Source organism: Saccoglossus kowalevskii, chromosome 19 (assembly GCF_978046115.1).
Source record: "Saccoglossus kowalevskii chromosome 19, keSacKowa6.1, whole genome shotgun sequence".
NCBI classification, from domain to species: Eukaryota; Metazoa; Hemichordata; class Enteropneusta; family Harrimaniidae; genus Saccoglossus; species Saccoglossus kowalevskii.
The window spans coordinates 29,631,411-29,645,554 of NC_140659.1; the positions used below are offsets into that span (position 1 = coordinate 29,631,411).

Below are 14,144 nucleotides of genomic sequence, written 5' to 3' on the forward strand. Positions count from 1 at the left end.
GACATCCGGGCATTTTCTCCCGCCTGGCAACCCTCGCGGTGAAAACAAGACCAACAACTCGCAGAAAACGGTACTTTGCGATGGTTGTTGAGAGTCCCCTGAACAGTGTAACACGATTAGCCCTACGTGTGTAACATATATGAATTTGGTTGTTCAGGATTACTTCAAAGTTGAGTTTGTGTTGTTTTCTCGAGTTTTCACCGGCTCCACCGGCGTTCCACAGCAGCGCGCACAAAGCCAATAGAAATACGTGGTACAGTGGTGCGCGTCTTAGCAACGTAGAACGCCCGTGACGTAGTCCGCCCCGAGGATATCCTTGGGCAAGCTCCTTCCCAGAGGCCTTTGCGCTTTACGCAATAGTGCCTCTGCCACAGGCAGCCTTCAATTTTGTGGTCAACTGTGGCCTCACTACGCACGGCCATTTTCTTGTACCTGTTACATCTGAAAACGTACTACAAAAAGTGGGAAACAAACGTATGTGACATCCGAACTATTTATTAATGTCAGACTTCAGTAAAAACGTAAAAACGAACCATTTTATCGCGGACTATGTTTTGCGAGGTAATGTTATAGTGCTGAAATGGCGCACGTGATACACTAAAACTTGGAGGAAAGAAACGTTCTGTTAACGAATATAGTTGGGAAAGAAACATTAAAGACTAATTTTTCACTGAAAAGGGTTTCCTAACATTTCCGTTCATCTTGTATTTTGGTAAATATTTCAATACTATTTCTGGCTTGAACGGGTTCGATTTTCCGCTTCTAACAGTCATAGAACACAAAGGTTCTAGTAAGTTTATAAAGTTATTTATTTATTGTATATTATAATGCTTTGGCATCTAAGAAATTATTGCACTTTTCTAAAGCAAGTCTTGTATATTTTATTATAATTACTAAACATTTTATTCGGATTCAGGGCCTGAACCGTCTTATTAAAGTGATTAAAGTAACCAAGTGACTTTCGCATAACTTTGTTAACCGCCAAGGTCTTGTAGTTCGAACATATTTGAATATGCAAATGAGTTCTATTCAAAGCTGCTTTGTGCAATCTCCTTCCCAGAGGCCTTTGCGCTTTACGCAATAGTGCCCCTGCCGCAGGCAGCCTTCAATTTTGTGGTCAATCACCTCACTACGCACGGCCATGTTGTTACATCTGAAAACGTACTACAAAAAGTGAAAAAAAAAAACGTATGTGACATCCGAACTATTTATTAATGTCAGACTTCAGTAAAAACGTAAATACGAACCATTTTATCGCGGACTATGTTTTGCGAGGTAATATTATAGTGGTGAAATGACGCACGTGATACACTAAAACTTGGAGGAAAGAAACGTTCTGTTAACGAATATAGTTGGGGAAGAAACATTAAAGACTAATTTCACTGAAAAGAGTTTCCTAACATTTCCGTTCATCTTGTATTCTGGTGAATATTTCAATACTGTTTCTGGCTTAAACGGGTTCGATTTTGCGCGTCTAACAGCAATAGAACACAAAGGTTCTAGTAAGTTTATAAAGTTAGCCATTTATTGTAGAAACTAATGCTTTGCCATGTAGGAAAGGATTGCACTTTTCTAGCGCAAGTCATGTATATTTTAATCTAATTAACAGAACATTTTATTCGAAGTCGGGGGCGTGAAACGCCTTATTAAAGTGATTAAAGTAACCAAGTGACTTACGCATAACTTTGTTAACCGACAGGGTCTTGTAGTTCGAACATATTCGAATATGCAAATGAGTCCTATGCAAAGCTGCTTTGTGCAGTGATGATAAGTAACGCGTATCGAACTGTGCGGAGTTCGTGCTTTGTGCAGTGATGATAAGTAACGCCATTGACGCTGCAGGTCGGCGTCTTCTACACCGATCTGACGCATATCGCGCAAGGTGTACTGGGAGTTTGTTCGAAATTTCGAACGTTTCGAGGTCAGTCGTCGATTGCCACGTATTTTACGGATATATTAAATCTTTTGAGGGGCCTGTTTACTAAATAATGATAAATGAAACTTAGAAAACTTGTAAGAACAAACTGGGCCCAAATTGCGCAAATTGCAATAAGTTTACGCTGCTAGAGTCTGGTTCGGATGGAGTTCTACGCGTGATTTTATTGCGCTCAAGGACGTTCTATTTTCGAACTAGTTGAAATCGGAAATAACGCAACTACTTTCGAACTTCAAACACAAATTTGATTATCGTTATTATGTGTTAGTTTATGTTGTTACAAGGATTGAATTATGTATGACAATAATATTTCACTCTATAAACAATATTTCACTAAAATATGTGATTCAAAGGCAACCCAAATTATAAAAAGCAATATCAAGTTCCGCGTATAAACACTGTTGTAAAGAGGCGGCGGAGCGGAATTTTAGCCAAAATCGGCTAGTAAGGCGTCATATGACACAGGTTTGTGCTGGGACAGCGCTTCCGGTGACGACACAACGAAGTAACGCGTATCGAACTGTGCGGAGTTCGATCCTCGGCGCGGGGCTACGTCACAATACGTTCCACGTTGCTAAGACGCGCGCGCACCACTGTACATGCATTTCTGTGTGCGCTGCTGTGGAACGCCGGTTGAGTCGGTGAAGATTCGAGAAAACAACATAAACTCAACTTTGAAGTTATCCTGAACAACCAAATTTATATAGTATGTTACATACATACGTATGGCTAATCTTGTTTTTGGCCGTTTTTTTAACCGCGAGTGTTGCCAGGCGGTGAAAATGCCCGGATGTCCGTCCGGGGATATTCGTACATTTAATTCATAAAAACAAATAAAATGCGAGGGTAATACACTGAAAGACAACGTCAGAATAAAGTAAACATTTAATACGAGTCAGTCTGATACACCCATAATTGCAAAGGGAAAAAATGATGATACGAACAGTGTGTTCTAATAACACGTGTTAGAATTCACACAAGTATACATAAACAACAGATTACAATACCAACAAATCGAACAAATTCCAATGAATATCACTCACTGAAATGAATTGCTCTGTGAAAACGATGTTAAGCAAAACAAGTAAATAGGCAACAGAAAAAGAAATGCTCACACATTTTCGAACCCATACATCCCAGCCAAAATAATGTTATACATCTGAACATGAGCAAGTATCACATTGTGGAATAATAGTCGACATATTCCATGTGTTTGACTGGGTGAGGCACGCTTTTGAGTTCTATATCGCATATCATATATGTGCAATGTAATTTGATTAGCTAGTGCGGCACGATACCCACAAACACTGAAGTGGGAACTCTAATGAACACAATATCGACGTAAAGACAGATAACATATTTTTATTGTATGACTGACCCTGGAAGATGTCAACTGATGAGTGACACGTACACTGCTAAAATATACCGATTTTATTTTATGATTATCGATTCATCTTCCACTCGGGAGAATAAAATCAGCTCCCCACACTTACATAGGTTCAAACTAGTCCCTTGTGTTCTCGTTACATTGGTGACAGCGGTTTTGTTACCGTACAGAAAATGGGTTGTTGTTTTTTTCGAAAAAACAAGATGGATAGATTAGGCACGGTGCAATGGCCAACTGTCGGGTGTAGCCAACAAGCGATGTACATTAAATGTTCTTTTCATGATGAAATACAATTTACAGGTCTAGAAAGTTGGACTGACTAATTTAGATAAAAAATGGAAAATTAAAAGCTGTTCATAACCTGCTCTCCAGATACTGTAAAGGGGGTAAAACACAGTGAATATGTAAAATTTAGCATAGAACATATTATCTAAATGACGAAACCGTGAATTTAAAACCCACTGAATATGCCTGAAATGGTGAATCAGTGAAATTTAAACCCAGTGAAAATTAGTCTTTTTACAGTAGATAATATCTCAACTCGAGTCTCAGTTTGATTTTTTGACCACAACTCACAACATTTTGTGGGAGGTGTGGACCCTTCCACAACAGTTTTGTCAAAATGTTTCCCTACTCGCAAACTATTTCTGTGACTGTATACTGTTCTCTATATTTGGAATAAAGAAATCTCCCCCTCTTTCTCCCTCTAATTAATGTTGTATTTTCTGACCTACTGACCAGTCTCAAATATGTGCCACGAATGAATATTTATGCCAAAAGTTCTAGATTATGAGGTAAAACTAAAACGAATGTCTTTAAAGAAATTTAGAAAGGTACTCCCCCTCCAAAAAGTCTTTCTCTTTAAACTAAAGAAATTGCTCACTATTTTTCCTGTTTTCGTACAAATTTTACACTGCCCTCAAAAAATAGAAATATTTTTCCCTGCCCTCAAAGAATATTTTTGTAACTTCGTTTTCAAAGAAAACGACCGCACCAGAATTAAGATTTTAACAATAACTTTTCCCGTGTGGTGTTTCACGTGGCGCAATTTTTATATCGCATTCACGAATACACGTAAGCCACTTACTTGGTAGATTTTACGGTCTTTCCATCCTTCTGGTGTACGCCGACACAAAACAAATAACACTAAAATTAACACTAGATAAATTGTGAGCGTCTCCATGGTGATGGAAGCGATTTGGAAAGTTGATGTCTATATATAATCTTAATTATTGACATTTATTAATTTATCTGATTTGAAGTATGACGAATACAAACACGAATAGTGTCTCATAAACTCCTCCTTGTGGAGTGAATGTAAATAACTTCACTCAGTATTTCTTAAGTCAAAAAATTAATTAAATTTCTCATTATTCATTTTGAAATTTGATTTATAATGTTTTGAAAATTGCCCTCGTGCTCGGAATAATATTTGTAAAAAAAACATCCTATTTCTTTCTACTAAGAACTTCACCATAAGAAACTCTGAAGTGAGTGTAGATTACGAAAAACAAATCTGACCAGAGAATAATTTGTTTAAAACACGAAAAATTACATACAATTGATAGATGTAAAAGTTAAAGTAAAAAAAAACTCAGAACTACGAGTAAAAATGAATAAAATAATAATTTGCATAGTTCTCCATCATCTCCTGAATCGAGTCTCTGTACATTGGTCAAACCCTAAACTGACAATTGTTATTACATTCTATCATTCCACGGTAAATTATCATACGAGATACGAAGGTGACTCTTGAGCGACCTTTATATCAAATTCTATCCGATATGTTTCTGTTTTTTAAGGTACTACTAGGTAAGGCCTACTCATAATTACTAGTATTTAGATAACTGGTCATAAATTGCATGAAAATGTTCATTGATTTATTACGTACACTCATGTAACTATTGTCCCATGGCAACATAAAATAGCATTCTTTTGTGCATTACGTTGACGTGTTTTGAGAAACTTGTCATAATATTTTTCAAAAATCGCCATTGTTATGTCAATTCCATAGTTCCATAGATCTAAACGAAAACTGTGATCACATACCCGTATGATATTATATGCCCCTACGAATATGAAGAAAGATTAGTGAAAAACGAAGATTGACATCGTGGTGTATCGGTGACAAGGGATTCTAATACAGTACGACGGGTGCAAGACTAATTGCGGACTAAAAATAAACATTGTCCTCTTATAGGTTCATCCACAGAACACATATCCTTGCCAAACGAGGGTATAAAAGTATGACATCGAATTCAGTCCGTGAAGCTATATAGTCGAAGCACATCAGAAATATGGGCATTTTAGTGTTTTTATTCGATGTTGTACGTTGTTAAACACACTTACAATTCATCGTAAACAAAACTCGTTTTCGCGAACTTTGCACGTGCGCATGCGCTTCAAGTGAGTGTTACGTAGTTATAATTCGTAGTGTATACGATGTTGTGCGCTGTACATAAAAAACCTTCAAAGTTTTCACTTTACGATAATTCATAATCCATTCAGTATACCAATGCAATGAGTATTGAAAGGGGTACGATATATCAATCATTAATATTAATAACATTGAAAATAATTCAAATCTTTAAAAATTAGTCCTCCTCAAAGCTAGTAAGAAAACTGTATGTTTATTGTTTAACAATCATATAACAAAACAATACCTGAGATAACAATGTACAATGAATAATGCTCCCGTGAGTAAAATAAAAAAACGTAATGACCCATTTCAATAAAAAAATGTTATTAATTATTGAAGTAGTTTGAAAACAACCAATTCTGTGTATTTGTCATCTGCATGTGTTTGTTATTTATTCTCTGAATGAAAAAGCATCAACAATTGTATTTCTTTTAGTTTTACATTTCCGATAAAATACGTTATTATACAATGATAGTTGTTCGTCATAAGTATTTAGTTATTGATAACAATATTTGAAAGACGTATTATTTGACGTAACGTCATTGTGACTGGAAGATGGTACACAAAGGGTATATGACTATAATTTCATTATTTTCCAAAAAAGATCTCTTTGAAATAATGTATGTTCGGTTTGAAACTTCAATAATATTCTTGGGAAATTTGCATGTGCTAACAATGTTAAATTTGTTTTATTTGGTATTATTGAATTCAGATTGAGTAGCCATATTGTTCAATACCAGTGTTATGTCCCATTTAGTGTTTGTGTTATCCAGTTCATATAACTGGACACGCGTGCGTAAACCCCGTAATTTCCGGGAAGTGCACACCCATCTCCAAAGTTAGTCACACCATAAACGGTCCACACGCCTCCGTCTTCTTTCATCAGTGGACCTCCACTGTCTCCATCGCACGTATCAACCCCACCGACTAAATATCCAGCGCATATAAAATCGTCGGTAATGTCTGCATGTCCAGCGTACATCCGAGAACAGTCTGCCTGGGCGGCTATTGGCAGAACGGCTTCGCGGAGCTTAAACGATCCAATGGGATGACCTTCATCAGTTTTTCCCCATCCTGCCACGTAGCACAAATCACCTTCTGAAGGGTCACGTCCGGATGTTGGTAAACAGGCAACGTTGACGTGACTGTTTACCGTGACCGTGTTTGAGAGCTCAACCAATGCTATATCGTAATAATTATTCATCGGTAGATATCCTGGGTAGACATACGTTGATTTCACCGCTACATCTTGTTCATGGCCCTCGTCAATATATAGATGGTGGTCGCCTAGTCGCACATGGTCAATACCCGCAATGCAATGCGCCGCTGTGAGCACCCAGTTTGGGCTGATAAGTGTGCCACCACAGTAGAAGATTCCATACGAGTCTATAAGCGCAACCTGAAATGATAGTAGATAGCTACTTTATTTACAAATTTGTGCATTCTTTGATATATAATAGTTATTGGAACCATCGTAGACAAAACGTGCTGTCAATGCTGTCAATGAAACGACGCGTTGAATGATACATGTTTAATGAAAATGAGAACAATTTTAATGCGCATGCACGTACCTATAATACAAAGTGTATACAAAATTAAATGTTTTGCCTATGTGTGTGTTGAAACGTAGCGTTAATAGAACATATATGACATATTAGGTAAATCAACATTTTAAGAAGAATTGCTCACCTGCCATGGCCAATTTCCTGGGCGTGTTTCGTTTCCACCAACAACAGCCATAGGTACTGCTCGAACTCCGCAATTGGGCACGAGGTCACGGTCTAAAAACAAAAAAGCGATATACACCAGGTAACATGATTTTAATGATTACCTCTTCAATATTCACTCACTACTATATGATTAATTCGACTAAACCCGTGTTTTATTAAATGTTAATATACAAAACAAATCAAAACAATATCGGCGCTCTGTCGAATGGCGTTTACTTGCCCCTATTTATAAGTTAGAAGCGGCTCGTCGATAGATGGCGCCATTCACTGGAACGGTGTATGATTGTCTAAATACAATATGTGTAGTAGAAGAATAGATGACCATGCACATAGACTATTGGGGCATCGCACATACATATACGCGTACTAGGCCACATGGTCATAGTATAGCTCACGTGTTTGACGATGCTAGAATATCAGTATTAACAACTCAACCAGCGTACCCGCCCCCAGAAACCGTTGATTGGTCGTACTTACGGGGGCACTGTAAAGTTTTACAGATACTCTCCTCATTTACGTTTCCTTGGCAACCAGTTAGTCTTAGTCTTGATCTTGACCTGTATGTTACACACACTCTGGACCGTGATTTGATTCCGAATCCACACGTCTTGGAACATGGTGACCATTCCGACCAAACTGACCAGTTTTTCAGAACTGTGAAATAGTGTTAAATTTAGCGTTTACTACAGTTTCGTGCCGTCACTCTAAGAGTTCTGAACGATTAGGTGGTTGGTGAGAAAAAATACTTATATGTTTGTTTGTTTTCTTTATGACTCTTGGCGGCGCGCATATAATTCATTTCATCAAATAACAATATTAACATTAATATGTGCATTGTTGGTATATCGTGTGATTGAATACTACTTAGGTCATAGGTAGGTAGGTTACTGGCATATATCATGTAATTTTGTACTTACCCGGATGTCTTCCCGTTAATCTATTGAATTTTCTTTCTGCAGATATCTATCAAAAATTTAGATAATCGTTTAACAACAACAAATAACAACAAACCCATGCCATTATATAATTCTAAATTAACTGAATTTGAACTTAAAAATACAATGTGATACTCACCAACAACAGTGAAATCGCAACTACACTGAAGCCCACCAAGAGATGAAATGTCTGTCTCGACATGACTTCGCCCTCTGTCACGTAGTGAAATTAATTGTACTGTGGCCTGTATGGTCATATATATACATTGCACGTTGTGTAGTTCGATACACGTGTGACGTCACTAGTCATATTCACGTTGTGTTTATAACCCCGTGTGGTATGACGCACGCGAGAGTATGTTGGCGTTTACCCTGAATCGGGATATGTGTGTTGAATGATATCTCAAGAACTGCGCATGCTCATCGAATTGCAGGAAAACTTGGTACTCCGTCATAATCCATAGGCTCGCTTAAATTTTATGTTGGGAAAACGTAAGATGATAAACAGACGATTTTTCACTTTACTGATGAAGAGCATGTGAAACCAGTATAAACAGTCTGACGTCACGGTCTACACTGATTCGTCCCGAGCGTTGATCACTGACGTCAACAAGTAACCTGTAGAATGCTGTGTGGGTAATATTTTAATATTGATTTTTGTTGCATTTGCAGCAAATAGTTACCAAACAATGAGAAATCTATAGGATTGGATATACCTCTCAGCTGGCTTCACATGCATAGTTCAAGACTGCCTAACCGGTGCTTATACCAGGATTTAGTTGCAGCACTGTGGTCTGTGGTTACAGCTTCATTTTCCGAGTAATCACAAGAAATTGACATTACAATAGAAAATAAAAGACTGGCACTCCCATACAATTAATAGCAAGTGAAATTCCTGGAATTGAAACATAGATTTTGAAGTCACTGGTGTAGGCATTGAATAACTTCAATTCAAGTTGGCATAAAGACGAGGTAGTTTATTTAATCAGTGCTGAACTAGAGGTTGACATTATCATGATTAAGTTCGTTGTCATATAATTTGTTCATTTAAATTTCTCCTGAATTCAAATAGAATACACTGGTGAAAGGATGTTTTTGAGGTGTGGGTACATTGTGTATGGAGTGGTAGGGTTGGGCGTCATATAATTTTTTCATTTTCAACTCTCATGAAATCACACAGAATTTCACTTAATTTATTTTCGATGAAAAGTTTTCAAGCATACGGTGTGAATCAAATTTTCACTGTGCTGTGTCAAGTCTCAATAGAGTATGAGGGAAATGGCATTTTCACTGGAATTTATTTTAGCGGAAAAATGTTCGCAGTGAAAGTATTCCACATTATTACATATATACTGCAGTTTATTTTGATTCGTCCCTGAAATCAAAATCGGTACTTCCACACCCCATATGCAAATGCGGTCTGAGAGCGAATAAAGTAGTCCGTTCAAGAGTAGCGTTTTTCGAAACATAGCAGAAATAAAGAATATTTAGAAGTACGATACTTTACGTTTGGGTACATGAATATATTTGCCGAGTGAAATGAAATTTGAACAACAGTAATGGTACTTCTAAGCAGTAACGTATTTTGACTAAAACTAATTTGCATATCACCCATGCAATGATGTTTTTGGTATTTTCACGGTCAATATGCAAATTAACATGGTATTGGCGATTCGCTCCACTTGGATTGCCCTTAAAATCACTTTAATTTTGTGTATCTGTGTGTGTGTGTGATTTCTAGTGTTTTCACGTATTAATTCTTCTGTGATTTGTTTGGCTTGGCCGATTTCGCTCAAACTTAGCAGGTAGGTCACACCTTCACCCTAGTTATCAGGAAATGTATCTCCTACAAATTTTGGATACAACACCTCAGACATAGCTCATTTTGCTCAGCTTGAGTGTGGGCACAAAGTTACTATTGGTAAAATCTGAAAACAAATTCTGACCACCGTTTCCATGGAAACAGCCAACAACTGAATTTTTTAATACCTTCACGCCAAATGTATCACACCCTACATTTATATGATTAAAAAGCATGGACGTAGCTCATTCTAATCCGCTTGAGTGTGGGCAACAATTTACTGAGATTTTTTTTGGCTTGGCTAATTTTGTTTATAATTGACAGGCAGGTCGTACCGTCACTAATTGGCAAAACAATCCTGGTCCACAGCTACCATGGCAACAGCCAAAAACTGTTTTTTGAATACTTTCGACCCCAAATTTATTAACACCCACTAGTCTTGTATTCATGCCTTTTATTTTGGCTACGTTGCACACCGGTAAGAGATCACCGACGCCGACATTGTTACACTGTATCACCGTAATCCCGACGCAACTTTGAACTTTGAATGAACTGTAAATGCTGCCTGCAATCTAGAAAATACTATCGGTTGGAATTAATAAATTTAAGGGATTGTTCAGTTACTCTGGCCTGGGGGGGGGGGGGGTCGGCAGATTCCATTTTGTCAGCTGTAAATCTCAGTTGACCCACCCCTAACAACAACAAAAAGTGGGCGACCCCCTAACATTATATTTTAAAACATGCTGACCCCCCCCCCCCCGAAAAACAAAGAAACATTAACAGTTTTGGCTCTGACATGATTACAAAATGTATGATGTGCATTGAAAATATCGTGGTTTGCCGTAATTTTTAGTGTTTGCATTTAATAGACCAGTCACCTTAGGAGGGGAGGGGAAGCATAAAGCCAAAAAACGACTACAGAAAAGGCTGCAGGAAGTAGGGAAATCTATGCTGCTAAAGATAGTAAATAAAAACAAAGCTGTGTAGTACTCACTTGATATACGCCCTTATAAGATAGGAAAAGAGGATTTGAATCTAGGCGGTTTGAAAACTAATTTGGATTTAATATATCTTTCATATCTTATAGACCAGGAAAGCTTTACACCTGAAGCACAGTCTGTGCTTATGAAAACAAAGGACACTTTGATTTTTGTATACGGTGCCCGGTTTTAGTTATAAACCGACGTTAGCTTCACGTTCATGTCCTACCATGGCAACAGCCGAAAACATATTGCTAGTTTTTTTTCAGTTTAGTGGAGTGGATCGCCAACCGGCTTGTTTTCATTGGCAAAATCGTTCAGCAACATGTTTGGCATATTAGGTGTACATCACATGGACTACTACTATTGAGAGAACTTTATGTATGTTGAATGAGTTTTATAAACCCCGAAGGGCTCTTGGAAGATCCACCCGCAGTAAAATTAGCGATTGCCATTGAGGCGCAACCATCAACATCAAAATCCCAGGTTTCTGCTGGCGACGTTACCCAGTTCCAAATAAAGATCACCAACGCCAAATAAGCAACATTTTAACCGGTAATCAAGATTAATTCAATCCACGGCTAACAAGCAACATCACAAGTGAAGTTGTAGCGTGAAGCTCAGCGACTACTGCTGACAACGTAAGTCATGCTTGCGTGCCTTCACCATTGTATTCAAACGAATCACGTGGTGTGCCGTTCTCTTTCAAACCCGGGATTCGATCAATAGGGGAGTTTCAGTAAAAAAAAAAAACATTGCAAATCATGCAAATTCAACATTTTCAAACCAGTATACTAAAACAGAAATGCTCAGCGATTCAAAAGAAGGATAGATGTTACTTTTCATTATACACATCTCTGTTGATACAATCCCTCACATATTCTATTCCCAGTTATACCTGCGTAAATGGATTAGCCTCTTTTGATGTTGACATTCAGACTAAAATCACGTGACAGGCTGTTAAAATTGGCTGTTGCATACACTTTCGCCGGTCTGTAAAATGTGTTTAGTTAGCTCTCATTCAAGTAACAATGCAGATTTCCCAGTGGGAGTGAAACTATTCGACTCTGCCATTAAAAAATAGGGGTGTTTTGAGCATAAAACGAATAACCCTGGAGTGCACACAACACACTGAATTTCGGAAAAAATCTTGCATTATTTACAGCGAGAATAATATAGGAGAATAATATGGAGAATAATATAGCTTTAGCAAAATACTTAAAGAGCACAATTTTTAAAACCACAGAAAGTAATTAATTTATTTTATTTTACTAACATTTTATTTTTTTATCTCTTATGTATTGTATGTATTTATGTTCCTTACCATACAAAAACCCTCTGAAGGTTTTTTAGTAGTGTAATAAAGTTATTATTATTATTATTATTATTTACAGCAGCAGAATACCACAGAAATATCAGACGAAACATGGAAACACTATATATATGTATTTCGGCCTGAACCCTCTCTATTGCAATTCCAGGAATTACCCCCCATATGTGCAACCATTTTCCACCTTGGTACCACCCAAGCCTGAAAACAAAATCTTAATACCAAGCTGAAGCGTTTGGTAATAACTTGTGCGATGTAGTGGCGTGGCGCCGCGTGCATCACATAGATCCACAAAGATACTATACAATTTGAAAAACTACGGCATGGTAATATTCACGCTGCCGTTCAGTGTATTTTAAATGGTAAAATGCTGGTTCAAATGCCTGTCATACTACCTAAATGTTTTGTACGTGGGTGCTTTTGGAATGACTCTCAGACCAGCGGGTTAGATTCAGTTTCATCCATAACCCAAAACTTTTATATATCTTTGGTATTTTTATATATAAATTATATACCGTTTGTGGAGATAATCTTAAAGTTGTGCTTAATAATTGCGTAGTTTGCATAAAGTTGTCCAATTAGATTTTCCACGCCATTTGATTAAATTAATGATAGACTCAGAAGAACGTAGACATGGTCGTTTATTGTTATATTTTGTTCAAATGTATGCACGATATTATTATGAATTCGGAAGGTTAAACCATGCTTTTTGCAGTCGTAATTCAAGAACCACTGTGCTGTTCCATTAAAATTGCTCATATTTTAAAATCATCGTACAAGATAATTTCTTAGGTAATGTTTCGCTTTTATTTTAATTTATTTGAACCATATCTTCTATTTCGTAACATTTGACTTTATTTTTGAAGGATGTCCTATATATGTATACTCATTTTAATATGATAACCTTATTTCTTCATTAATTTTAAATAATTTGTGTTTCCGTACCTTCAATCATTGAGTTCTTGTTCAAACATTGAGATCTTGCTAATCGCTCTTCCCTAATCAAGAACAGTTTGTGTCGGATAGTGTCCGATATCATTCTTCGACATTTACAACAGAAAAACTCCCTCAGAAGTGAAAAGTGCAATATCGTCTGGGTCTTTGTGCTTCAAATAAATGATTGTAATGCAGGTCCGTAGTCAGCACTTTTGAATAGGGGGTTCGAAACAACAATAATTAATTTGATGTGAAACGTGCGAATTTTATAATATTCAAAAAGTTTCTTTGAGCTCTGTTACAGATGTAAGGTAGGTTCTCTGGTCAACAAGTTGACAAAAGACACTAGTCCCCAACTTAATTTAGAAACGTAGCACAGGGCGACCGATGTGATATTTGGATAACTAAACTAATGCAATGAAGCGTTACACACCACAATGATTGATCAAGAACAAGACTAATATGATATATGTCAAAGGTCACTAGCATTTATTCAACCTTGCATGCAAATAGGGAAAATGGATTCCTGTACAGGGTGGTACTATGGGGCAACTTCAACATACACTTTAGTTTGCAATAATGCACAATAATAATTAACAGCAGTCAACAGTAAACAAGAGTTCACTAAGTATCAGAATATACCAATTATTGACAACAAGAGTTCACTACAATGTCCACGATCTCCTAACA

General features: G+C 37.1%; 1 protein-coding gene across 1 annotated transcript; it reads right to left on the bottom strand.

Moving 5' to 3' along the window:
* Window positions 1–5,934: 5,934 nt before the first annotated feature.
* Window positions 5,935–8,609, bottom strand: LOC146731465 (trypsin-2-like). The gene is made up of 5 exons (XM_085493789.1): window positions 8,547–8,609; window positions 8,390–8,435; window positions 7,950–8,126; window positions 7,432–7,523; window positions 5,935–7,141 (listed from the first exon to the last, which is right to left on the bottom strand). Exons 1-5 carry the CDS (start codon window positions 8,607–8,609, stop codon window positions 6,485–6,487), a joined length of 1,035 nt encoding a protein of 344 aa, XP_085349915.1. The 3' UTR covers window positions 5,935–6,484.
* Between the last annotated feature and the right edge of the window lie 5,535 nt (window positions 8,610–14,144).

What these genes read in the sequence shown, in the direction of transcription:
- LOC146731465 (XM_085493789.1), bottom strand. Translation starts at nt 8,609, where the DNA reads ATGTCGAGACAGACATTTCATCTCTTGGTGGGCTTCAGTGTAGTTGCG. An exon ending in ATTAACGGGAAGACATCCGG is followed by an intron (nt 8,127 to 8,389) that starts GTAAGTACAAAA and finishes ACTATTTCACAG; the next exon opens with TTCTGAAAAACTGGTCAGTT. An exon ending in TAAAACTTTACAGTGCCCCC is followed by an intron (nt 7,524 to 7,949) that starts GTAAGTACGACC and finishes TTTTGTTTTTAG; the next exon opens with ACCGTGACCTCGTGCCCAAT.